Source organism: Typopeltis vanoorti, chromosome 4 (genome assembly GCF_054136105.1).
Source record: "Typopeltis vanoorti isolate ZY-2024b chromosome 4, IOZ_Tvanoo_1.0, whole genome shotgun sequence".
Classification (NCBI taxonomy): domain Eukaryota; kingdom Metazoa; phylum Arthropoda; class Arachnida; order Uropygi; family Thelyphonidae; genus Typopeltis; species Typopeltis vanoorti.
This window is the reverse complement of record NC_143552.1, coordinates 33,609,733-33,635,608: the sequence shown is the minus strand read 5'-3', so window position 1 is coordinate 33,635,608 and position 25,876 is coordinate 33,609,733. Positions and strand designations below refer to the sequence as shown.

At 36.2% G+C, this 25,876-nt stretch overlaps 1 protein-coding gene across 2 annotated transcripts in view; it reads right to left on the bottom strand.

The window, feature by feature from the left end:
* The window catches only part of LOC150107212 (lysyl oxidase homolog 2-like), a 101,915-nt gene that overhangs the window by 54,618 nt on the left and 21,421 nt on the right, over positions 1-25,876 (bottom strand). The window contains exon 1 of one of the 2 annotated variants that reach the window (XM_090391067.1): positions 11,523-12,173. The exons of the other annotated variant lie outside the window; for it this stretch is intronic. Within the exon in view, the coding sequence (XP_090247193.1) occupies positions 11,523-11,802 (280 nt within the window). The 5' untranslated portion in view covers positions 11,803-12,173. Of the gene's footprint in view, positions 1-11,522; positions 12,174-25,876 lie in introns of those variants that run through there. 2 annotated transcript variants of the gene reach the window in all.

The window sequence follows — 25,876 nt, the reverse complement described above, 5'->3', positions numbered from 1 at the left end:
TGTGAAATTACATGTTTGGTTTCAATACAGGGCTTGCCTTCCTGATTATCTAGCCTTCAGCTGAGCGCGTTACTGGCGTATGGATTCATAAAAAAATAATAATCAAAGATCATCATTGTCATTTCTACCAATATGAAACAACAATGAGAACGGTATATTATTTAATTACGTGCCCGTCTGCCAGTTCTGTGGCATGAAAATCCTACCATCTCCGTAGGAGACCAGCTAACTAGCCTTATGTTGAAAAGTCCTTACAAAAAATGAGTTCTTCACCTCCAAGACGGGATTAGAATCCAGGTCTTTTTCAACCGAATTGAATCGTCATTATCGACTAAATCATGAGGAGGACCAGAGAGCAGTGCCAGCCCTTAGATTCGGGAAAGAGGGGACACTTCCCATCACTCTGCATTTTAGAGGACAGCACTGTTTATCACACAAAAAAAAAGCGACATTAAAAATAAAAAAACATTCAGAATCAAAAATTTTATGGATTTACTAAATATTATGTAATAAATATAAAATTTATAAATTACCCATGTATTTTATTACTCATCCAAACGTCATTCCTGAAGAAAGTTCTTTTTGAACTAAATTTTCTTTCATTAAAAATGTCGCTAATACAGTACATTGTACAAATCGAAGTTGTAAACTGAAAAAGAGCAGACAAAAGGATTCCTTCTTATTCCTATCACGGCATGTTTGGGTGATAAAAAAATTACGTGGTTGTTTAAGGGAAGATCATATCAATTACTGAGGCGAAATCATGTCGCTAGTCTTAAAATTTATCTTTCATTGCAGCTTTCTCCATCAGGTCTCCATTTAAGCACATCATATTAGATGATGAAAATTGGCTAATTATGATATATTCTGTGGCGTATGAAAAGGAAATTCAGCTTGTTTTGTATGTTTACTGACAAGTTAATTTAGATCAATAAAGATTATCTACACATGCTTGGTTTTGACGTGTCTAAATCTGCAGAGGTTAAATTCGCAATAAGGAGACACTTAATGCATACAGCAGTTTAACACTAGAATGACAGCATATTTCTAATATTGTCGATATAATCCTAAAGCATGTTCCAAAGATATTTTGAGGAAGATTCATCAATATTTCATACTGAAGTGATTTTCTGAGATAAAAACAAGTGTCAGTCCTACAGACGGAAGGTTAAGAACCTTTAGGATAGTCTAGATCAAGGATTAAATACTGAGAACATGCTGTTGAAACTTTTTCAAGCCACTTACGATCTCCGACAAGTAGAGGCGGTGATTTTTATCACTAACTTAGCCATGAAAGTCATTATTAGTTCATACCACAATACGATTCGAATCCACAGCCAGTGATTTTCCCTCTTCCACTCGGCCAAACAAGAACACAAATATAGTCCTGAGCAATATTAAAATACTTTTCAGTTTGGACAGCGAACGTGCTAGCAAATACGTGCCTGCACCACGCATAGATGAATTGAGATTAGCACGCTTGTGCTCATGTTAGCAAAACCTTTGTCCACTTGATCTCTATAAATTGGACTGAGGTACCTCCGTTAAGCAAGCAGAAATCATCGCAGTTTACACAATACAACATAAATCGTAACCGCTTCCCCTCCTTATCAGAAGCTTGTTTTCTCGTGCATCGTACCAAAAGAGGTCAAGGAAGGGGAAGAAAAAAAAAAAAAAAAAAAAGAGCAGGTCAAGGACATTTTTAAACGCATCTGTTTGGACACAAAGGGAAGGTAAAGTAACGAGTTTCCCAAATTTCGGAACTCAAATATTAACGCATTTAAACTTTGCGACGAGTAGGCCAAGTGGAAGAACCCGAATCGCATGGCGTAAAAGCGGACAAATGGGCTGCATGTAAACACCATACATCATGGGCGCAGGTGAAATTAACAATTAGCCCAGTATTAAGCAACTGACCTGAGGACGTTAATTAGTAACGCCATCAGAGATTCATTTACGTTGATTTGACATTTACTTGAATGTTGCCGGGAAGGCTATGACTAGGCGAGTTTGCGTTTGTGTAATCTGGTCTTGATGGCACGTTTTCGACTGCATGTCTGTGTTGTCTAGTTTATGGAATTTTATGTCCCATTGGGAAACTGACCTGAGGACGGTTTGAAACAATTGTGCCTAGTAGAAGTCTGACGTGCTTAAGATGAGACAGTAATGACCACATCACGCTTAAAATTCTGAACAATTACTTCACCATTCAAAAAACAAAAGCGAATTAAAGCTAACGTTACGTAAATTTCCAATTTTAGTATGCTTTACGCGAAGGTTAAATAACTTTCTTTTAGGCATCATTATATCTTTAACTCTACTATTACTTTTAAATAATGACTAAGTCAGTGGACTAGTCACTGAAGAAAATTAATACTCTCTATTGTCTTAAAGCTTAACCACTGAACCTTAACGCAAACACCAACTTCTGTGACACGCGAGAGTTAAACATGGCTCGTTTTACATTGTATAAAACAGTCACGTAAAGATTACGTCACGTTGCTGTAGAAACGTCAGCTCTACGTCACAAGACGCAGGTTAAAACTCAAGTCGAAATAGGTAAATAATTGACGATAAATTGAGGAAGATTATCTACTGCGTACAGTGGAATTTCATCACATACTTAAAAACAGGTAATGCCGTTAAAGATAGAACTAAAAATTTTCCCTATTACATCACTATAATTAGAACGTTTTGACGAAGGGAAGGAGGATTTACTAATAAATTTAGAAGTATTTACAGCGTGACAAATGAATGGAAGATGAGAAACACAATACTGTTATTCAGATGAATAACAATAGTTTGCCTTTTCTCCCCACTATCAAAATAATCGGACAATGAAAAGAAAAAAAAAACAAAAAAAAAACCGACAAATTCGCATTTCATTGTTGTCACGCAAACAGGTAGTTGACACAGTTGCGAGTTAAAACTATTGTTGGATTGAGGAGAGCCGAATTTGAACAGATCCAGCACTACTAGTTGGAGTTCTCTTTTGCTAATCAAATGCATTAAGGCTTAACTAGGATTATTTTTATTAAGTAATAATTTTTTTATAGAATCTAAAAATTTTCTTTTTCTTCCATATAAAGAAAACTGTGGGTAAGACTGGATTCAGAACGAATCCAGGTTCAGCTGTTGTTTAGACAAAATTTGTGAGGCGAGATATGTCAGTAAACTGCGTGTATTCTCTGCCTGGGTTTATTGTTTTTCGAAGGAGGAGGGGAATTCTATATGAGAGCAGTTAATCGATTTTTGGTTACAAAGGCGAAGAGGCCTTTGTAACCAAACGGCATCGTTGCCAGCAGCTGCTACAAGGGTACTAGCAGATTATTACGAACCTGATAATTGGTCAAGACAAAATGATATTGGTTTGAATCTAGTCTTTGATGCTGGTTTGGTATCTTGGATTTATGCGAGAGCAACTAAGGCTATGAAGCCAGTATGTCTAAACTGTGTGTTCTTCCGGTCATTTTCCTGCCTTGTGCGATGAAAAACCCGAGTTTCAGGAGGAAACTTTTCACCTCGTATGAATCGAACAGCTCACTCACTGTCAATTGAAATGCCATTATAAAAATGGTGCTCTTCGAGTCCTAGATGGGATTCGAATATACTTTTCGAATATGTCCATAGCGAAAGAGCTACGTCGTGGATACGACGACCCTTGAAAGAACTTTTTCGCCTGAAGAGAATTAACTAATAAGGAGGGGAAGGGTTCTCCCTACAAAACAGACAGACTGGCCAGAAGGACACATGCTATTAATAGACATAATACACTGGCCTCGCCACTTTAGTTACTATGGCTGCAATTCAAAGCAAACCAACCTAATCGTTGATTACAGTATATGTACGTATCATATGATGTTCATGTGGCCAGAGTGTGCTGTCTGAAGCAAAAGAAGAAAGTTGCATTTGGATTAATTTCAACTATGTGCAACCGAATGTGTGGTATGCATCAGATGGCTATCTTAGATTGTTTTCACAGGCTTATTCTTTTATTATTTCAACTACGAGAACACGTGGCACTCAGAAGGATGCCAATGACGTACAAATAAGGAAAAAAATTAACATATGAAAGAGACATAAGACAAAATACTGGATGTATACATACTATGGAGAGCTTTAGTAGTATTCACACACAAAATGGCCGACAATTACATGCTATTTGTATTTATAGTCTCACAATTTGGTAAAGGCTCTATTACCTAACAGTGATTCGCAATCAGGATGCCATGAGACTTTGTTCTATGTATCTGAGCATTTTGTAAAATGATATTGATTCGTAAAGATAATGTCAATCTGCATCATGAAGGCTATTGATTCAATAAATGAATGAAGTTTATAATACAAAACATTTATCACTAATCTTTGGGGTGTGTGTGTTGCCAAAACAATTTCGCAGTAGTCTGTTATGATAATATTGCTGCAAGTTGCGAGTTATCGTAGTGTATGTTTAGCTATAAGCCACGAATTAATAGCTTTATTATGCCATATGATTAAAATCGTTATTAAAATATTTGGTTTTCAATATAAGCATAATTAGTTTATAGTTATGTTAAAAATTGACAATGCTGATTTTCTTTGAACATAAGAGAAAAATAGGGGGAGGGGGTATACGTATTTGATACATATATATATACACACACACGTCACTAAAGTTCAGAAGAGGTTGGGTATAGCATTTGACTAGTTCCTGGTTAAATATGACTTGCGAAAGAAGGGTTCGGCATTAGCCTATTTTCTCTAAAGATTAACAGCTAGTCCATAAGAACTGACATTTCAATTCCCTTCTGTTCACAGCACAGCTGTACTAATTTTACCTCAGCTTCAGATACTTATCTCCAAGCACTAGGTAATACTTCTTTCCTGACTCCAGCCATCTCAATACTGCACTTTGACTTAAACTGACAGTGGCCCACCTGCTGGCGTGCATTTATAGGTTCAGAATTCTATTGTCCAGTAGGATTAGTATTTTGCAGTAACTCGCAGCTACTAAGATCTAATTTAGAGACACTACGGATAGTAGCCTGGAGCCAAGATGGCAACAGCACTAGTCTTAATTTATGCCCGATATTTTCAGGTACTAAAGCTCGCTTTATGTCGATAATATAAAAATAAAGTTTAATTACAAAAAAGTGGGGCTTTCACTGATGGAAAAAATGAACACCGTCAATTACACGGCGTTCATTTCTTCCCCTGTATATGAATGCCGCTAAGAAGGGGTGAGGGCTAAATTTCTCTCTCATAGGGTGGTGCGCGATTGGAATGGATGTTGTGAGTGCAAACAGTGTGAATAAATTCAAGAATGAGTATGATAGCTGATGCGTGCGGTATGTGGCCTCCCTCGACGAGTCCCTGAAGGTCTCTCTTAATAATATTCAAGTGGCATTGCATTTGTGAGAATCAAGTTGCTTCCAGTGGTTGATAATTCTAATAATTAAATTTGTGTGACTCGTATCTGCGATCACTCTTTGGAAGTGCCACATCAACCGAAGGAGCAAAACGACTTGTCACAATTAGCGTTCTCTGCAGTTCGCATTGGGACATGCAAAACACAAACGTGTAGGTTCGAAAATTTCAGTAGCAGATATTAAACTGTCACCAATAGTTCAAATCCCATTTATTTCCTTTTCCTACATAAAAATTTTAAATTAAGATATTAATAGAAGAAAAAAAAAGTACTGAGGCAACTAATTTCACTAAAATATCCGAAATGAAGTTAGTACTAGATATTCGATTGTTCCAGGAATTATTACATTCGCAGGAACTGTATGTAGGAAAACTACATCAATCATCGATTAACTTCATGTAGAAACTGAATTAATATTAAAAATCGGCCACGATACGTTAAAAGCTCAATGGCAATCCAGATACGAGGCAGCATTTAGAGACTCCTGCCTTGAGGTAATTCCAGCGTTCAGAATTTGGCATTTGTACGGACGACGCATGTTCCTAGTATGCTTCTTGAAAACCAATCGTTCTGGACAAGTTAAGCGTCTTCCGTTTGTTTTCCGAAGCTTCCTAAAACATCAAACAGAGTTCAGTAAATGGCCACACAATGTCTTCAACGATGCATTCTGGAAACAGTACTTCGTAAATCAGACCAGGTTTAATTTTTTTTTTCTTTTCGCCAAGAAGTGCATGCAGCGAACGTGTTTACTTGACAGAAAGCAAGAGTTTTCTCACAATTATTTATACAATAAAACTAGTTTCATATAATGTAAACCGTTGCGATGGAAACATTTTAAATATGATCCATAAGTGGCAAAGTAGACAGCATATTTCGTTGTCAAGAACAAGAAAAGCGAGGTCTCGTGGTTCAGCGTTAAGACAGACAATGTTATTACTTTCACATGTCTGCATTCCAGCATTCTTTCTTCTTATGAGAACTGATAAGAAGGAAAGAAAATGAAACGGCATTTTCGCACGCTGAAGGACTGCTGTAAGTTTTAATAAAAATAATGCGACTCCCACATACGAAAGGCTCATTAGCACTATCCTATCTGAAAATCCTGTTCTATGCATCAAATAATGGATTTTTTTTTTCAAGCCTCCAGGGAGTACAATGAGCCATGAAAATTCGTCTCGCATCTAAAGACAAATTATTAATGTACATGTCAACGGTTTTGGTTGGAGACTGAGCTTATCAAATTTGCCAGCAACGCAAAAAAAGTAAAACTACATTTAATCCAGCAAAGCATCAAGCGTGTGAATATCACTACCAAACGGAACAAGTACAGAAAGGAAATCTTTTGGGTAGAATTCTAACTTAAGATTTTGAAATAAGAGCTGACGCGCACTCAAGTTCCTTTTCTTTTTTTATTCAGCGATTCATTCTACTGAAATGAAAAGTCGCCTGAACAATGCCTCGACGAATTTGACTCGTTAGAAACAATCACCAGCTGCTTCTTATTTCAGCTAAGAGTATGACGTTCCCCATAAAAACCAAGGATTGGAACCAGCTGCTTAAAACACGACATTAAACGAAGGCAAGGGCTGTTGCATAACTGAAGTGCCGACGCCGAAACTATTTCGACAAAGTGAGGTCACCAACAGACAAGTCAGTTACCTTGCTGCAGGCAAGTTACCCTCTGGGCTAACGGAAAGGCAAAGTTCGTGTTTATCATTCTTTTTGTCGGGAAGAATGCATCTTGAAGCGGGATCGGCCTACAGGTGATATCATTACTCTCACATCGGCTAGCAGGCTACTCGTTATGAGTGCGTACGCACATTGAAAGGAAGGAGGGGGGTGACATGGGAAGGAGCTAGTGCGCAACACAAGGAGCAACACAGCACGTAATACGGCTAAGCGACAGGCCAGCACAGCAAACAGGTTCTCGGACATGGCTTATCTATAGGCAATGGGGTAAGTGGAGCAGCGTTTTTATTTTTCTGTATGAAGAAAACATTACTGTCATTCATAAAAGAGGGGGAGGAAAACAGTCGTGCTGAATTACCAATAGCCAACGTTGCTGTGGATAGCATTTACGGTTTTTTTTATTTGTTTAACAAATTTCCCCTTTTAAGGCTATTGAGTAATTTTCGCTTTAGTCATTTCTAAAATTCGCCATTAAATTATCATTTTGGGAAAGTGGGTAGCAGAACTGAATTTTTCTTAAGTTTGTTCTTAACGCATTCCAGGATTTTCTTTTATAAAGGCATAATTAAAGTTAGCGTTTAATTCTGGAAGTTGTTAATTTAGAAAAACAAAAACGAAATTCTAAGCGCCCGTACATTTTGCTACATCTATTCACTCACTTCGCAATGAATAGATGTAGTCAACTTTTTGCAGTGTATTAAAATTTTGCTCGTTTATCAGAGCATAGTTCATATTATGTAAATAATGAGAAAACTGGGATCAAGAAAGCAAAAAATAAAAAAAGTAAAACACGAAGTGTTCTTAATTGACCGCTTTTATTTTCAAAATAAAATAAAGTAATTAAAAGAAAAACTGTATACGCTGTCAGTCAGATCACAATTAAAAACTATCTTGTTACTGGGGCATCCACTCGTCTTAATATTTCGAATCCGTCGCAGTAAGGATTAATATCGGAAAGTTGTAATAAAAACCTACTCACGGTTCAAGGAGGAATCCTTGAGCAACGGAAAGTAATGAGTATGATTTACATATTACTTATAGTGTATGAATATATGATTCTACCTTCGGTTACGAAAAGCTAGTGTAAAGAATCCCTCACTTAGTTCAGCTCGCTATTATTCCTGTCATCTGTATTCATTCGACTATGTTAAGCTTACTTAAGTCCAATCACCGTTGACCGCTTCCGGTTAGGTGCGACATCGAGTGAGTTTAAAGATACCTAATATTTTTCTTCGCAAAAAGATTCTAGTCGATTTCAACTTAATGTGAATAGTAGCAGCCTTCCACCAGGACCACATCCATCTTAATGCCACGAATTAGAAGATCCACGAAATACAAACACCCAAGTTCACGTATTTATGATCAAGTAAATATTGCCGATTTGTGTTTTAGATGAGGTTTAATGTTTGCAAGCGGAAAACTGGAGTACCTGGGAGGAAAACAACTCCACCATGAGACCGAATGAGCAATTACAAAAAAAAAAAAAAAAAAAAAAAAAAAAAAAAAAAAAAAAAAAAAAACCGAACAGCAGGTGAACCGTATGTACACGGGTACAACGAATTTTACCACTAACGTACACGCCGGCTTGTGTATATTCTCTCGTCAACTATTTATCTTTCTGCGTAACCTTTGGTTTCTATGACTATTTGATACACGTACGAATTTTTTCAGACTTGTACGTAAACACTGATATGTTGAACATTCCCAAACGCAATATGATAAAGATAGCAGTTCCTGCTGATATCAAAGTTAAAAAATAAAATATCATAATGAAACGAGTAACTGCACATTAATTTCTAGGTAATTATATATTACTTTCGGTTATATTATTAGGTTTCTACTAAATGGAATAGGTTAATTAGGTGGAAGGATACAATACACACAAATTCGCGCAAACTATTCGATTTATGATTCATATAGAAAATCCCTGCAAAACCGAAATTTGACAAAAGAAACTGCCAGCTGCTTGCAGCTGTAATTTCAGTATATTAATTCAGCAAACAAGCTATTTAAATATTCGCTTTAGGAGTAAGTTGTTAAGTTATGATTAAGATTTTAATAGTTTTAATCAGATTTTCTTGCACCTTTTGTTTCCAGTGTTTCTTTTCCCCTATTTTTTATTTATTTATTATTATTTTTTGATAAAGATGAGCATCTACTTAAATGTATCAGTCTGATCAGTAATCAATAGGATGTAAACTAATTATAAATTTCAGAGTTTGAAGAACTGCTGAGTACGAATATTTTATAGTTAAAACTGCCAATTTGCGATTCAGGGAATTATCTAATTGATATTTCGCGATTCAAAAACAAGAGTTCCAATAGTTGTTTCGTGAATGTCAGGATTTGCTGTATTATTATTCCTTAACTTAGTTTGAACTGTAAATTATCGCTGTCAATATTACAACTATTTTATTCAAGGTTTCAGATGATATAGGGAGGAAAATTTCCTCCACATGAAGTTGGCAAGATGTACAAGTGGGTGACCATGGAAGTGGTTAAAAAACACAAGGCTGCCATAGGCAGAGTGAAGTATCAAGGACTTTTAACAAAATGATTTCCTCCGCACACAATTCCATATGGGAGAGAGAGAGAGAGAAAAAAAAACATTAAGCCAATCAAGAAACTTTTTGCTTACCCCCCCCCCCCCAATATAGAATACGGGAGAGTCATTTTTTTTAATTCAGGAATGCAGATGGCTTGGACAGGTTTATTCAAATTAGTGAACGACTTAAGAGAAAAAAGGAATCGATTCAGAAGCGCTTGTATTTATTAATAAACTACTGAGTTAAGTACCTTTAATTTGTTAGCGAATTCGAGGGCATCTATTTTCATCGCTTGGTGAGAGTCCACTAAGTCTGTTACTGAAGTGGCATAAAAATAGCTGCTCTCTGAAACATGTTTCTCATTTCATCTAATGCATGGCCAACCCACAATACTAATATGGGATAGATTTCCCCCTTCGTGGGTGTGGGTAAGAATATAACTAAAATAATTTCTATTTAATATTTTATTTAATCTGAATACATGCTTGTAGAGGTCGCAAACTTTAAGAGTTGTATGTAGTCTGTTAGAAGCCGCCTAATTTTAATAAGTTTCAGGCTAAAAAAAAAGTTCAGTTAGGAGGCAGCACCATCGGTCCGACGGAAATAGTCTTCTGGACGATACCTTCGGTGGATTCTCTGTAAGCCTGTAATTATAGAGCAGCATGCAAGGAAGCTCTCAGGTGAGTTGGCGACATAAGGAGGGAAAGCAGATTCTTCCGCGTGTAGGTAGTAAAAACCAGACCTATATTTTAAGGAAGGGCATCACCACTACCCTTCGTGGCACTTAACAGGCAGTGCTGACGAGGTCAAGTGTAAGAAAACAGAGCCACTCGTCTTTCTTCCCCCCCCCCCCCTTTTTTTATAGGGGTTATGACACAGTCCGTTGTTCCGATTTAGGGCATAATGATTTGAAAAACGAAAGCTAAAATTTAGGACCGTTAAAAGAAATGGTTGTACGACCCCCCCCTCCCACAAAAAATCTCTACGAAGTCAAAAAAATAATAATAATAATCATAAATAAGTTTACCCATGACTTACTAAGAAGATAAGATCCAGTAGTAAATCTTTCTCTCTCAAAAAAAAAAAAAAAAGAGAGGGGGGGGGGTTGAGTTATCAAGACGTTCGCCTTCGAGGGAAAAAAAAAAAAAACGGCAATTTCTTATCGGGAAAAAAAATTACCGAGTATTCCCCAATTCTTTCTTTCTTCTGCAGCATTTAATTTCTTTCAATAAGTGAATCTTAATTGTAGAGCTCAGATGAAACTGTAACCGATTTTAAATGAATAAAAATATTGTTTTTGTCTCTGGTTAAGAGCACGCGTGGTTTCTTCGTAAGTAATCAGGATATATACTTCGATTTCATTGGCACACTCGTTTCATAATTGAAATAAATAAAAGTAAAGCATATGCAAGTGCTTTCAAAACATTAAGGATCATACCATATATGCTCAGCTTGTGTCTAGTCTATGGAAACCTTTGGCTCCAGAAGTAGTTCATCTTGCGACAGCCTTGTGATGAAAGTGGGGTGCACTATCTAAATTGGGTGTGTAAGGATCAGAGAGAATAAGAAGGCATTAAAGTGCGTTGTCCACATCTTAAGGGAAAAAAAAAAAAAAAAAATAATTAAACTGTATCGAAGCTGGTAAGCTTTTGGTACAAGTCAGCAATGAACTCTTCTAGAAGCGACCATGGTGAAGCAAATGCATGAAATACCTTTTAGAACACTCGCATAAAAATGTGTAATTAAACAGGAACTGCAATAAGCTTGCATGAAACAAATATCACATGATTTAATTATGTGGTCATAGGACTTTAAATGTATGGAGTCCTATCACCACCAATATTGGGGGAAAATATATAAATCCGTAAAAACAAACTTACCTCTTCCCCGGCCAAACTGCGAGTTGAATGTGGCTTGCATGGCTCTCCTGTAGCCCAGCATTCGGCACGTGATAAAAGCTTCTCTAATGTCCCATTCATCATCACATATAGATCCCCATCGTCCATTGTACATTACTTCTACGTTCCCTTCTGAAGCTGTCCTGCCTCCAACAAGGCGTATAGAGCCATTCGGATAGGAGGGTCCTTGAGCGCGAGCTAATTCGCGCACAAAAACAACTACGGAAACCACCACCAAGAAAGCGAAAGTCAAGGATTGCATAGTTCCCTGAGCGTTGAGAGAGCGAGAACCCGAAGAAAGAGGCCCCTCTCGGTTGTTGCGTTCGGTTTGTTCTTGTCGAGTTCAGGAAATCGGTAACCTAATTTTTCAACAGCTTACCTTGGTGGCTGCTACAAGGGAAGGAGCTCAGCCAAGCTGTTGATGCCGTGACCGCACGTAAACTGACGTTGCGTCCGTGAAGTGCGGACTTATATTTAGCTCGACGGTCCTGTTGCACTTTCACCTTTCCCCCCCGAACACTTTTCGTTTCTATTCTACCAAAAGAGAAACCGACTGTACAGTGAAGGTGAAGCCCACAGGGGCTCCCCTTTAATAAACCTAGCCAACGGACCAAGCACGTGCTTCGGAGCTTCACCGCGGCTACTACCTTCTTGACCATTAACAGATGAGCATCGACTGCGCATGCCCAAAGGTGACATGCCCCCCTTTTTCGTATAGTAGGTCTTACTCACCTGTTCTGCGTATACGCTTGTGGACGTACTAGCGAAGCAGATTTCGCGAGGATTGGTGGACTGCAAATTCACGACCTACACTCTCATAATGTTGTGCGACTCCTCGTGAGCGGCTGTTTTGTACTGGTGGGTGAGAGACAACCCAGTGACAGATTTCAGTCTATCTAGCCTAGATCTGTACAATCATGCAGTCATTCCGTTTTTCATTTTAATTCCATTGAAAAACTGCTTCTTCCGAACACAATAATCAGCCCTCACTAACATCTACACGGTTGACGTCCTCCGCACGTTGTTCAGTTACCATGTCCAGCTGTCGACACGTGCTGAGTGAGCGCCTACGTTCTCTACCTGGCAACTTTCCCCCACGCTTTACTCCGTACGCGAATAGCCAATGAACCGCCAACAAAGCTGTAAGAGTAGGTTGTCAAACTGGGTGTTAATGCAACTTTGTGTTTTTTTTTTTTATTTCTTAACATAATTAAACTGCATATCAGCCCAAAAGTAGCCCAATGGAAACGAAATATCAACTAATAGCCATCGTTTGTTCATTTAATTGTTAAGGAAATGTTAATGACCTAAAAATGTTTCTTTCTAATCTACGCGCGACACCATTGTGGGTAACTCATTCTATCTCTGGGAGCTTCTTACTTTTCCAGTGAGATTACTTGGGCGTGTGTGTGACATACACAACAGCAGTTAAAGTGTTTTGGCCATCTGCCAGCTTGTAGTATTGTTCCCTTGTTCGGAAGCGCCACCTCGTAGAAATTTTCAAAAGTTAGAATATTCATTTATTTTATTTTTAAGTATATAAAAATATTTATTCTTTAAAGTTCTTTACGAACATGAACACGTTTTGTTTAGTTGGATTTGTGGGGGAAAAAAAAATATATAAAGTAGCGTACCAGTCATTTTGAGACAATGTGAAAATGTTAAAAAGTAACTTTTTTTTCACTTATGAAAAATATCTTTCACACCTAAGCTACTAGGAATTTCTGAATTTCTATATGGCCTGTGATGAGAACCAACATATTAAAATATAAAGCAAGTAATCAAAAGTTGTAATAAAAGTAGTGCTGTACTGTACTCATACTGAAAGTTTATCTTTCTAGTATCAGCCACTTTCAGAATTTATAATGTAATTTAAAAGAATCCTTAGTATAAAACAATAATGGATATTTATTATCGTTTCTGTTAATAATTTTAATGGCAAGATGAAGCCTTTTAACTTATTTTCTTTATGTAAAATGAAATAATTTGGATTGTTAAAAATACAGACATCAATGAGATATCCTATGATCAAAGACCTTACTTTAAAGCATGAGTCTGATTCTTAAACTAAAATCCCAAACCGGGGGCATGGTGGTTAAAATAAAACAAGCAAAATACTTTTGACAAATTAAATATACAGAAAAAATTATACTCTTGTTTATCTTTTATCGAAGTGTATGCAAACAACGTTTGCGCGTGAAGTATCTCATGACTAGGCCTACTTGTATATAGAAGTTGACTTCACATTAATAGCCGTAGTGTCCCATAATGCAAAACACACATCCTTTCGCACGTATATAATGCTATGTATTATGGGAAGGGCCTAAAATAAAACAAAAAGTAATACTGCATGATATTACCTATTTCATCGACGGAAGAGAGAATTACTGAGTTCTTTAATTTTCCATGAATCTCTGTTCGAGTAGTACATAGGGAGGAGGAGGAGGATGCACAGGAAGATGTAACTTATAACCATGCCTATATATGTGTGTGTGTGTGTGTGTTTTCATGTCTGTTCTGTCTAGGTTTACTTAAATTAATCTCCACGTTAACTGCGTAGTTTTCGTTTTATTTCTCATTGTTTCATTTTCGCAACCCATATCCTATTTCTGCTAGGCTGCAGTGGCTCTAGAAGATTCCGAATCGCTGAATTCTAGGGAGCACTTTCTACATCACAGGAAAATAAAATAAGAGTGAAGAAAATAACCTAAAAATCTTCAATTGGATATTAAACCATATTAAAAGGACGGATAGGAAATTGTTATTTTAGAAGAAACAGGCATACGATATTTGCGTTTTGAGACTTGAGAAGTTTCTAAAGTGATCGAGTACTTGCAAAAATGTAAATCTTTGGTATGAATTGCTTCGGAATTATTAATTAAATATAAAGAGTCCTGATATTTGCCTTTCATTAAGCTTTTAGCCAGAATTTTTATTTTTGAAGCAGTGCAATCAAAATAAACTCATGAACAAAGATCTGCATTTTAGTAAACTCACTCTGTGTTTACACCAACGCTGTTTGCCAACTGAATATGAACGGGCATTTATTATCACAAATGTTTCAAGGATTTCACAAATATTTGAGTCATTTTTTATGTTGAAAGTATTCTTTTAAGCCCGTTAGTCACTCGTCTTCGCCTCTCTCTACCTATATTATAGCGCAGCTCTGTAGACAAATTGTAAGCAAATTTGGGATTATTATATTATATTTCAAATGTGACAGTTCACCAACGTAAGGGCGCGAAAGGCATCTTGCCTTTTTCAGAATATTTTTTTATTATTTATTTTTATTTTTTTGAGGTTGGACCAATTACCTTACTGAGACCTTGCCACTATCATTTAATCAGCAGCATTCAACGAGCCATTTTTTATAGTTTTTGTCCTATTTCCCCAATAGAATGTTTATTTTATTACCTATCATTTAATCGCTTCACTCCCTGCTGTTCCCTCACGGCAACAGAGCATCTTCATTAGGCTCTGTTCCAACCTTCACACTAATCCTTTTTGTAATGCCATTTTCTTAAGAATACTTCATGTTCACGTCCTTCCCATAAATTGGCCACACTAAGGTGTTTGAAAGTAAACAAGTAAATTGGCAACGACTGCTTAACTATTTTACATCCTTGGTACACTGTAGACGGTATGACATCGATCCCCTTTTCTCTTCACCGAGTATTTCAATAGTCTTAAGAAACAAACAACAACAACAACAAAAAAAGTAAATTGATATTTTCTTAAGGAAAACAGATTATCATGTCAAGGAACATTGCTTCATGTTTAAATTGCTTACCCTGCAGATATATTGAGTGGGGAAAAAAAAAAAAAACAGTAGTCTTGGAATAATTAGAGCCATCATACCCATTAATCTACGTGATAGCATTTTATGTGGCACGTTTTTGAGTTCCATTAAATCAGTAAAGACTAAACAATTAACACCAATCCAGGCGAATGGAGTCAGTCTCTTACAGTAGGTTGCATACATTAGATAACATTCAGTCTAATTTGGAAGAAATATTATAATTTTTAAACCTTTTCCCATATTATCTCGAACTAAATCTTCAACTAAAAAGGACTTCTGCGGAATGGTTTTTGTGAATCCAATTATTCATGCGTGCGACTATTTGTTGTTTAGTATTCAATTACCCGGCGATTGTGAATATCTCCCCTTCGGAGGGGGTGGGGGATAGTTAACGCAATTTATTGTAGGCTTCACGCCAGTCCTTTGGTATCAGTATATTATTATTATTATTATTATTATTATTATTATTATTATTATTTTTACACCACCAGGGGGTCCAAAGACTCATCGAGGGACAGTGTGCCAACAGCATCGAATGATTGGTCCCCTACCAACTACTACTAACCGCGCTCAAACTTATTATCAGTTAAAAAATCAAGCTGCTCGCGATAACATAGGAAAAAATTAGTTTGTACCAAATCTAATTTTTACATCTGTTGTCGCTTCACGCTATTTTCAGTAGTTCTTTCATTATTCGAACTAAAGGCGATTGCACTGGTTCTTTCAGTTCACTATTTTTCCGACTATCAGATTCACGCTGTAACTGGATCTATAACTGCAGTAGGTATAGTAAGACTTATTTTTTTCTTCCCGATTAGCCTTATTCTTTCCTGTTAGCATTAGTGAATCGGCGCTGGTCCCTTTAAACGAGTTCCCCTTGCAATCGAAATTTTTCTGTTTTTAACTTTTCATTGATTTTTTTGCTCCTCTGATAAATATACAACAGGAATTTCGTGATCTTCAAAAATAAACTTAAATTATTGGAGATCAAAATGCTTATTTATTGCTGACTCCAGATGAGACTGAAATATTTGGTAGCGAGATGCTTTTGGTTTCTCTTAAGCCTTAGAACTTGTTTTGTAGAGCATAAATCCGTTGATCTGCTACCTTACCTCCGCCGCATGTGGAATTGAATCAAGTCTAATTCGTTCAAGGTCGTGTCCTGCTGACCAATAAGTTTACGGACAGATGTCATCTTTAAATGATAGCACAGGATATGCTCAAATTGCGTTTGTTAACTGAATATGATCACCGACTAGATAAGGCATTTGTTTAATGAAATATGTATGAAGAAACAAGACAAATTTATACTTTCATCCTCCGAAAAGGTAGGTCTGAACCTCGCATAACTGTGAATGTTTGTAAAAGCCATGTACGGGGGAACAACACGGATGAAGGACTGATGATTGCCAATTGGCGAAGATAGCGGACAATCGGTTGTCGTTTTTTACAGAGAGTGTGGTATAATCAGCTTAAGATAAGATAAGGCTAATTACATTTGGCCAGAAGCCTGGTTTTATTTTATCCTGTTAGCCTCTTTATTAAGAGCCACACCAACTTTCAAACACTTTCAACTATGTCTCCACTTTCTTGTTGGATCTTCGAATAGCGTTTTCCTTATATTTCCCTAGATCATAATTTAGTCGAGAATACAGCAGAAGGGCAGTATGGCTGTGACAGCATAGCTCGATGAAAATGGCTATATTCATTTTCTTCAAACCACCGCACCAAATCGTTGCTGGTTCTGGCAATTTTTTTTTTTTTTTTATATCGCCTGATGCATTCACTATCAGTCAAGGGACAAAGCAAAAGATATAATATGTTATATCTTCAATGCAAATAATCCATATTTGAATATCATTATTTCAGATTGCATCTTATGATTGCGAACGGAATCCAATTAGTGTAGGTTCTGATTTCCAAATATGGTAGTGTGGAGGATTTATTATCTATAACTATTAAAACCGCAAAAGTAGAAGCAACTTTATATGGAGATCGTAAAGAAAAACTTCGTATACTTACTTCAAAATTTTCCTTTTTTGAAATTAAAAAAAAAAGAAAAAAAAATGACATGAGGTGTGGAGACTCAAAAAAAGTATGATAGCCTTTAACGATATCTCCTAATTATATTAATCGATAAATATAAATATAAAGCTGAATTGAAAACACATCGAATCGCCGACTGAAGGAGAAATATTTTTACTAATCTATAAATCGAAAGTTTCGGCCATAGATAGATCGTGTGTGTTCTGAAACTAAGGAATGAAAATCCCAAGATTACGGAAGAAAAGAAAAAAAAAAGTCACAAAAGATGAGACTAGTAAACTCAATCTTAGGTGAAAAGTCCTAATAAATGTTTCTTTCATACTCTTATAAGAATTGAATTCGGATTTTTCTAACCAAAAGACGTCGTCACTAACGAGGGCACAACGGAGCCGCTCACAGGATAAGCTACTAACTCAACAAGTTAGTAGTTTATCCTGTTTGTTTATTTGAGTAAAGAGGATATTATGTTGTGATTCTGTGCTTCCATGACAACAAGTTTGTAAAAACTTGATGTAGCTTAAAAATTATCAAAGCGCTTTACATCAATTTTTACATAGGTCAAGTCCCATGAGAATGTTGTAAAAATAACTTGTTTGTCTCTGTATATTTTATACTATATATTTTTTGTAAATAATCCTTTGGAAGTTAACTGTATATACTCCTTTAATAAGAATATTTCAGAGTGTTAAAAAACAAGGCAATGTTTTGCCACCGGAGCTGTATGTAATAGATCTACATGGCGGCATAAGAAAGGTTGTTTATGAAATTTTGTATGTATGTGAAAGGCTTACAAGCTCTGCACGTAAACACCTCCGAAGTCAGTCTGAAAGGTCCAAACAACTTTCCGATGGCCGGCAACTTACAATCAAAAGATAGCACGGAAGAGAACAAAGAGCTGACCGAACTTGAAACTTAAGATGAAAGAATCATGCCGAATTCTTCGGGATTTACAAACTTCGTGCGAGGACTCAGAGAAGGCATAATAAAAAGGGACAGAGCCAAGCATAGGGAGCTTCCTGGATCCAGAAGTCGCTAGAGAGAGTATGCTGCCCGGTTCCAGTCGCCACCAGAGATGAAGTTTCGAGTCGCCAGAAGGCTTCCAGTCGTCCAGGCATTTCGGCGATCCCAAGCCAGAGGAGAAAAGCCGATGTACATTCCCGAAGCAGAGAGTTGGCGGCAGTTTCAGTTTTAGGAAGAGCTTCCAGTCGCCGAGAAGAGAAAGGGACCCCATTTGAGAGTCAAAAGAGACAGTCAGTGGCAATTACAGTTTCTTAGAGGTGGGAGTTCAAGCTACTTGAGACGGCAGTCGTCCAGGCATTTTCGACGAGCCAAAGCAGAGGAGAAAAGGCGATGTAAATCACCCGAAGCAACTTCGCTCGGAAGATTTTCTTTTTCGCCGTGGGAGAACAACCGTTTGTCTGTCGCAGTTCACAGCCCACTATTTTCCCGTTGAGATATATTACTAAAGCCAGACATTCTTGAGGAAGCTCAAGATCTGAAATGCCATAAAGCTGCAGTGAAAGACTTTTGACTGAATGTGCGATGCAGAGTCTTTTGTAAATTAAAACCTTTTGTATATTCCCTCTCATAGTAGGTTGTAGATGGACTTTTAAGAGAATTTTAAGAGATTGTTCAATAGAAGTAAGAATTGTCATTAAGAGAATCGATTGGCATATTGGAAGCTGACTATAAAATTCATCATCATCAAATTCCTGCCATGTACCCTCAAGGGGTGTACAGGATATGATAGTACTACATGAAAAAAATTACATCATTATTAATTTCCTATCTACAATTTTCCTCCAAATCAGTCTGTTACTTATTAAGACTCCAACATTATCAGATCTTATATTTCTATCGTCTAAAGCACTTTGTACCGTATCAATAAATTTGTACCGACTATAAAATTTGTAAAGATAACTTAAAAGAGAGTTAGCTAACCTCTTTGCAAGTAAACTAGAAGTTTAATAAGTTGAATTTGTAAGCAGAGAATAAATAAGATTGTGAATTAAAGAAGTTAATTAGTATTAAAGTAAATAGGTTATAATTTATGCTAAAGATTTTATAAATGGATAGAGAAAGCAATCTCCTTAATCTTTAAATTCATGTATATGTCATAGTAATGTAAATAAATTGCTTTGTTCTTTTTGTTAAAAGAGTGCTTCCAGTTTGTTTATTTTTACAACTGCACTGTTCCTAAATAAACGGACTTGTGAGCGGGAAACTAAGTGATATAGCCGAAGCGTAGTAAAGTTAAGTAAAAGAATAGACCACGACTGTTTGTGTAAAGTTTTATTGAAGGAATTTGTGTTACAGAGAGAAATCTGCCGGCCGTATTATTGAGTTTTATGCTAATTAAATGATATTAGTAGCGCAGTCTACTGCATACTATGTTTAAGGATAGATAAATATAGTATGCAGTAGAGTAAATGAGAAAGGATAAGAGAGGAAAAGCGCATTAGAGTAAAACTATAAAGAATTTGGAATAAAGATAGAAGAGAGTAAATATAAAGAGATATTACACATATAGGAAAAAATAACTTCGTTTACAAGTTGTCATGAAAGACAGAATCTTCGTTTGACTCCAACTGACGCCGCAAAAAAATTATTACACTTTTAAGAAGAAAGCTGGAAATATTTTTACGCGATACGCACTAAGTAGAAGATGCGTGATTGAACTCCTCTGAGAGGTTTTATAGTAAATACATTAGTTTTAACAATGTAGAACTTGTAGCGTTATATCATTTTTTTTTAAAAAATGATATAACGCTACAAGTAATGTCAATCAAATGTCAATCTGTAATGTCAATCAAACGCTTGATTGACATTACAGAGCCCAACAACAAAGTTCGATCTTTGCGAAATCGTTATGTCTTCCAAGTGAAAAAAAAAAAAAATACAATTCTTTTTTTTTTTTTTACGAGAATTCCATATTCTTGATTTCGCTAAGGGTGCTTTGCTCTTTAATACTGGCAGCTCACTTTTCTGAAAATGTTATCATATTCATTACTCTATTGAATTAAACTGATGATTAGTAAATTACCCAATTAATATAATTAACACGTCTCTTTCAGTTTATAGCACACTTTATCTCTTACAGTGCGTTAAAAGCCAAGTACTTTTAATGTTGCTTTCTTTGCTATTTTCGAATTATTTTACGATATAACATGAAAAAAAAAAGATATATAAAGAATTGAGCAAAGTATTTATAAGTTTAAACAGCATTAGAATTCATGAGTTTTTACTAGATGCAGTCATTTGGTAATGTTAGATAGTCTGCGTTAGGTGACAGTAGCTAATGCAAGCTATCCAAGCTGATCGGGTTCTCCTTAAAAAGCTGTATGCACCCCCATCAAAAAATTCTGCAAACGAGGTAATTAATTAATATCAGTTTTCTAAATTCGTCTTTGTATTGAATTTTTTATTGTAAGATTGTAGGGAAAAATAATTTAAAGAAAGTCATATGTCCTCTAATAAATTCAGCTCAAGTGCATTTATCGCCTCCTCTCCACACACATCTAAAATCAGATAACATAGATCCATATCTCAGAAAAACCTTGCGCATGCCATTGATATATTCTGTGAGGACATGCAAAACGCGTTTCACCGGAATTCACATCCGAAAACTGAGAAGGATTACTATTTTTCTATGACAAACCATTATTTCATGTTTCCTGTAGGCTTTTGTGCTCTACAGTCGCAGCAAACGAATAGTCCTCTCAGGGAATTTTTTAATAAAGATCCAAGTGTGTGTGCGTGTGACTTTGTCCCTATCGTTGTAGCTAATTATTGTTTATATAACTTTTTTTTTCATATTTTCACTCACTTCGTACACAGCAATTTTTTGTTTTGATTTTTTTTCTCATGTATTTAGTCTAGCACGTATTCTTTTTTTTTTTAATTACAAATAGATAACGAGAGTCAACTTAAAAAAAATTAACTTAAAACATTTCACAGTGCTAGCAAGTGTCAGTTAACTTCGTGTGGAAACGCATTCTACACATAAAATATATGTCGAAAAGAAACGATCCTTAAATTCTGAGATGACGTTAAGAAACAACAATATCAACATGAATTCCAAGAGAATCTCTGTCGTTTTTCAAGAAATGACCCTAGAGGTCGCTAGAGTTGCCCCGGAAACACTGCAGCGATGATAATTATTATAGGAATAGAAATACTGCATAGAGCGATTTCCAATTGTTGTGACTCTTTGCTCACCGAACTCGTAAGTCGTTCTAAAAACTTTCCAACCTTCGCCGAAATCAAGTGAAAACCGGTAGCACCATGTTCTTGTATGCGTCTCAGAGCCAACGAGCGGCGTCGGTCCCCATCATCAGAACGTTCTTGAACTACTTCTCCGATATCATGACGCTGCAGAATGATAATTTCAAAAACCGGGTTCTTCAACTTCCCAAATTGCAAATGATCACGAAATGTGTGTGTGATTTAAAAAAAAAAAAAAGTTTTGGAGTGCTATGCTTATGAAATAGTCAGATTTCAAGATGGGATCGACTTTACAGGGATTCGGTGATTTCCCATGTTCTACCCCCACTTTTTAATTATTACTAATTGCGTTTGAATAAAAGGAACATAAGAGTATTATTCTTTTAATTTTCCTATACTTTGTTATGATAATCATTTTAAAATTGTCTTTTGGATTCCTCGTGTACTAGAGGAATATTTATAAAAACTTTACAACTGAGGGCGAGTTAGCCGGTCACGTACAGAGATGGCAGGGCTTTCGCTTTCAGTATCTCTGGTTTTTCAACCAACGCAACGTGTAGAATCGCTCTGTGTTCAGAGCGATTCTAAAGAAATGACAAACTCGCTCCACAACCGTAAGTTGTTTTAGAGCAATGGAAATAACAATACAATCAATTAAACCAAGCTATTCGTGAATCATGTATTGTAAATATCAAGGCACTGTTTGTAAACTGCTTGAGTTCTAAAGCTGGATTTGCCTATTTAAAAGAAAAAGCTATGTTTTTTTTTCTTCCATTTAAATAACTACAAATTGAAGAGAAACATTACTACTATTTTCATTGAATACTGTCTGACCTCCTTCAAAGACGGTCTGAAAGTTCTCTCACCCCCTGAAACGACTTCAAACCAGTGAGTCGTTCATTCCTATCAACTCAAATGTGGAGAAGTCCAAAAGTAAAGATTACTTTTAAAATTTCATTTCTCAGTCAGAAATTGGACAACGGCCATTCCTCTGCTTATCTTTCCCTGACCACCAAGTTTCAACTGAATCCTGTCTAGAATTTTTCAGTGCACAAAAAGGAAAACCAACCAAAAGAACACGCTCAATTGCCGAACATAATGAACAGAGCCTTAGCTCAAAAACATAATTCATAAACAACAACAAAGTCAGAGATTTTGACTTCTTTAAGTAGTGTTTATTTGGGAGGGAGGGGAAAGCAGTCCTATTTTGCTCAGCGTATATAGCATCGTTAGACAGCTGATATCTGCCGTTCCAAATACAAGCGACTCTCCTTTCTCATACGTACAAACAATTAATCACAGCGTACCAGAGTCATGGGTTCCATAAAATGGCATAGCGGAATTAGTCTTCTCTCTACTGACTTTGTTGAACTGGTGGAGAGAATATGTCTAATTTCACAATGACATACTAGAATGGAACACAGGTACCACTTATTTTGGGAAAGCTAAGATATTCAGTCTTATTAGAAGACTTAAAAAAATTCCCTTAACTTGACGGTTACCCCCCCCCCCCCATAAGCAAATCTCGTTTGTTTCAATACTGATTGAGTTCTCATGTGGGTCGACATGCAAATCGAAATAGAGAGCGAGCATACTGCAAAAACATGATGTTTATTTTATTTTATTTTATTTTATTTTATTTTTTACCCAGCTTGGACGAACTCCTTCAGGACTACTTATTAGCATCGTCATCATATCCAATTTCACTGCTTAAATGTTTATCTGTTTAAATGATAAAAGAAATAAAACTAAAACTGAATTTATAAACCCTGGAAGATATTTTCACTTTTAATGAAAGAACAAAGAGAAGCCACTGAAGGGGATTCACTAACAATGTTACCATTAGAAAAAGTAAATTATACTGTGTAAAGAACTGTTCACTGTAAATGACAGTTAAGAGATGGTTAGTTTTATTTATCTTCGTGTTTAATAACCGATTACTGAACAACTTCAGTCATAATCCAGAAAACTGCACCTCACTGCAAAAGGCTGGAAAATACCCCTATTGCTCTTAGGAAATACAAATATTTCATGCCTCTGTCTTTCCTAGTTATTTGATTACTTCAGGAAATAATCAATAATCCCTCTCTGTCTCCCTACATCTATATTATAAAAACTTTCAGAATGAGGAGAACAACAACAGGCCCACGTATGAACTGAAGTGAGTAAGATGAAATGCAGCAAATACAAAGTGCAGCAATCGCTCCCCCCCCCCACAGTAATTCATATTTATCTACATGACGTTTAATATTCTATTATCCAATATGTTTTCAAATAAGAGGCAGACTGAAGTTTTTTGGGAAAGCCGTGGACTGAAACTTTTTCAGGACATAATATATTCTAGATGCACATAAAAGTTTGCGAATCAATGACTTCATTTGTAATCAGGCTTTCTCATGTAATTCAGCATCTAATTAGCTGTTATTTCTCTCTCTCTCTGTAGTCGTTTATTTATTATTTTTTATGTAAATACCACCCACAAAAGGTTGTAAACCTATAGTACATTAGTATTGAGGATGAGCTAAGGAATAGAAAATCTGAGAACCCTCTCCTAAAGACCAAACATGGAACTTTCTCAAGCCACTTCAAGCCCCCAGGGCAACCAGACGTAATTAACACAGTATACCCACGTATTCGTTTTCTGCCTGAGATCTAAGCAGGAAGGATGCATGCACTAATGCAAAGTGCTTTTGCAAAAGCTTCGCTAATACATCAGTTACTTTACTGATGTATTAGCGAAGTCATTACTGCAATAAAATGATAATTGTTTCATAAACAGTCTGTATCTTTCAAAATAACCTTGGGGGAATTTCAAAGCCGTCTCTTGGTTTTTATTTGTTATTATTATTATTTTTTTAATATTCAGACCCTCGTCAAAGCTACTTCAATACAGATAGGGTATTCATGTGACTTGAGTAATGTGAATCACTTTAAACAATGAGTGACAAGGGAAAAACCCAGGACACACCCTCACAAGGATATCTGCTTTTTAACTTTAAAATTTTATCAGATGTAACGCGTACATGATATTTCGTTAGACCCGTCAATTGGAGATCGAGTGGTTTTTCCGCCCCTTCAAAAACTGAATTCATGTATATCAGCAACAACCACCGCCTTACGCGCACACACACACACAATCTTATGGAGAAACCTCCTACAAAAGCTGACTGTTACAATAGCATATTAATGAAGGTAGCTATCAACTTGCTCCGGAGTTTGCATAATAAGGGCACATATCACTTCACCATTATAAAAATTTTGGAATATTTTTCACATCAAATTGAAAGGTCCTTCACACGTTTCTCTGAAAACAATACTAAGCACTGAAATGGTTAATTCTATTTTCAGCATTTTTAAAAAACAATTTCTGAAAACTTGTAAGCTATAGAGCCTTGTGAAGTGAAAAAAATGAATTAAGACAACATGATTGACTGATAGGAAATGTCATTTGAGATAACTGATACTCTGACAATCTCACCTTGAAATATTTCGGTCAAAAGGGAAAAATGCAGATCACGTGATCAAGAGAAGTAGATCAAAAACAGACACTTCTGTTGTGGAAAGAGACAAATGATTAACAATCCTGATGCAGGCATATTTACCCTCAAACCGCTCTTCTTTAAAAAAATAAACATACAGGTCATCGACATTTCTTAGAGATGAAAATATTTGCAGAAATATTTGATAGCAGCACATATACATTATATCAACTTGCTTAAATTTGGTCTGATTCAATTAGCAAAAACGCAACTAAGGTAATAAAGTACTTGAAAGCCACCAGTCTATTTCATGGCTTCTCAAATCAGGTTCAGAAGAAGAGAAAATACTTATAAAAGAAACTTTGAAAGTTTTGTCATCTTCGTGTAGAACGAAATAATACAATTTTTGTTCATGTTTGCATCAGCTTAAAGATATCTAATATGGTAGTTTTTGAGCGTAACTCTTTCACCAAGGAGGTACTGTTTTCTCATCCTTTATTCCATGCATGCAGGGAAACAAAGTATTCAGAATTATCTTGTAAAAGTATACAAATATGCACTGCTGGGAAAGAAGTTAACAGACACCATAGTGTGAGGAACGAACAGCAATCCTACGGATCATAATTTACACAAGTACGATAGCGATAAATGGGAATTTCGGACCATTCTTCCTGCAGGCATGTAATGAGGTCCTGAACTGTTGTGGGATGGACATTCCTTGACCTCACCCGACGCTCCAGTTCATCCTATAGATGTTCAAAAGGGTCAACCCTTTTGAATATCTGAGA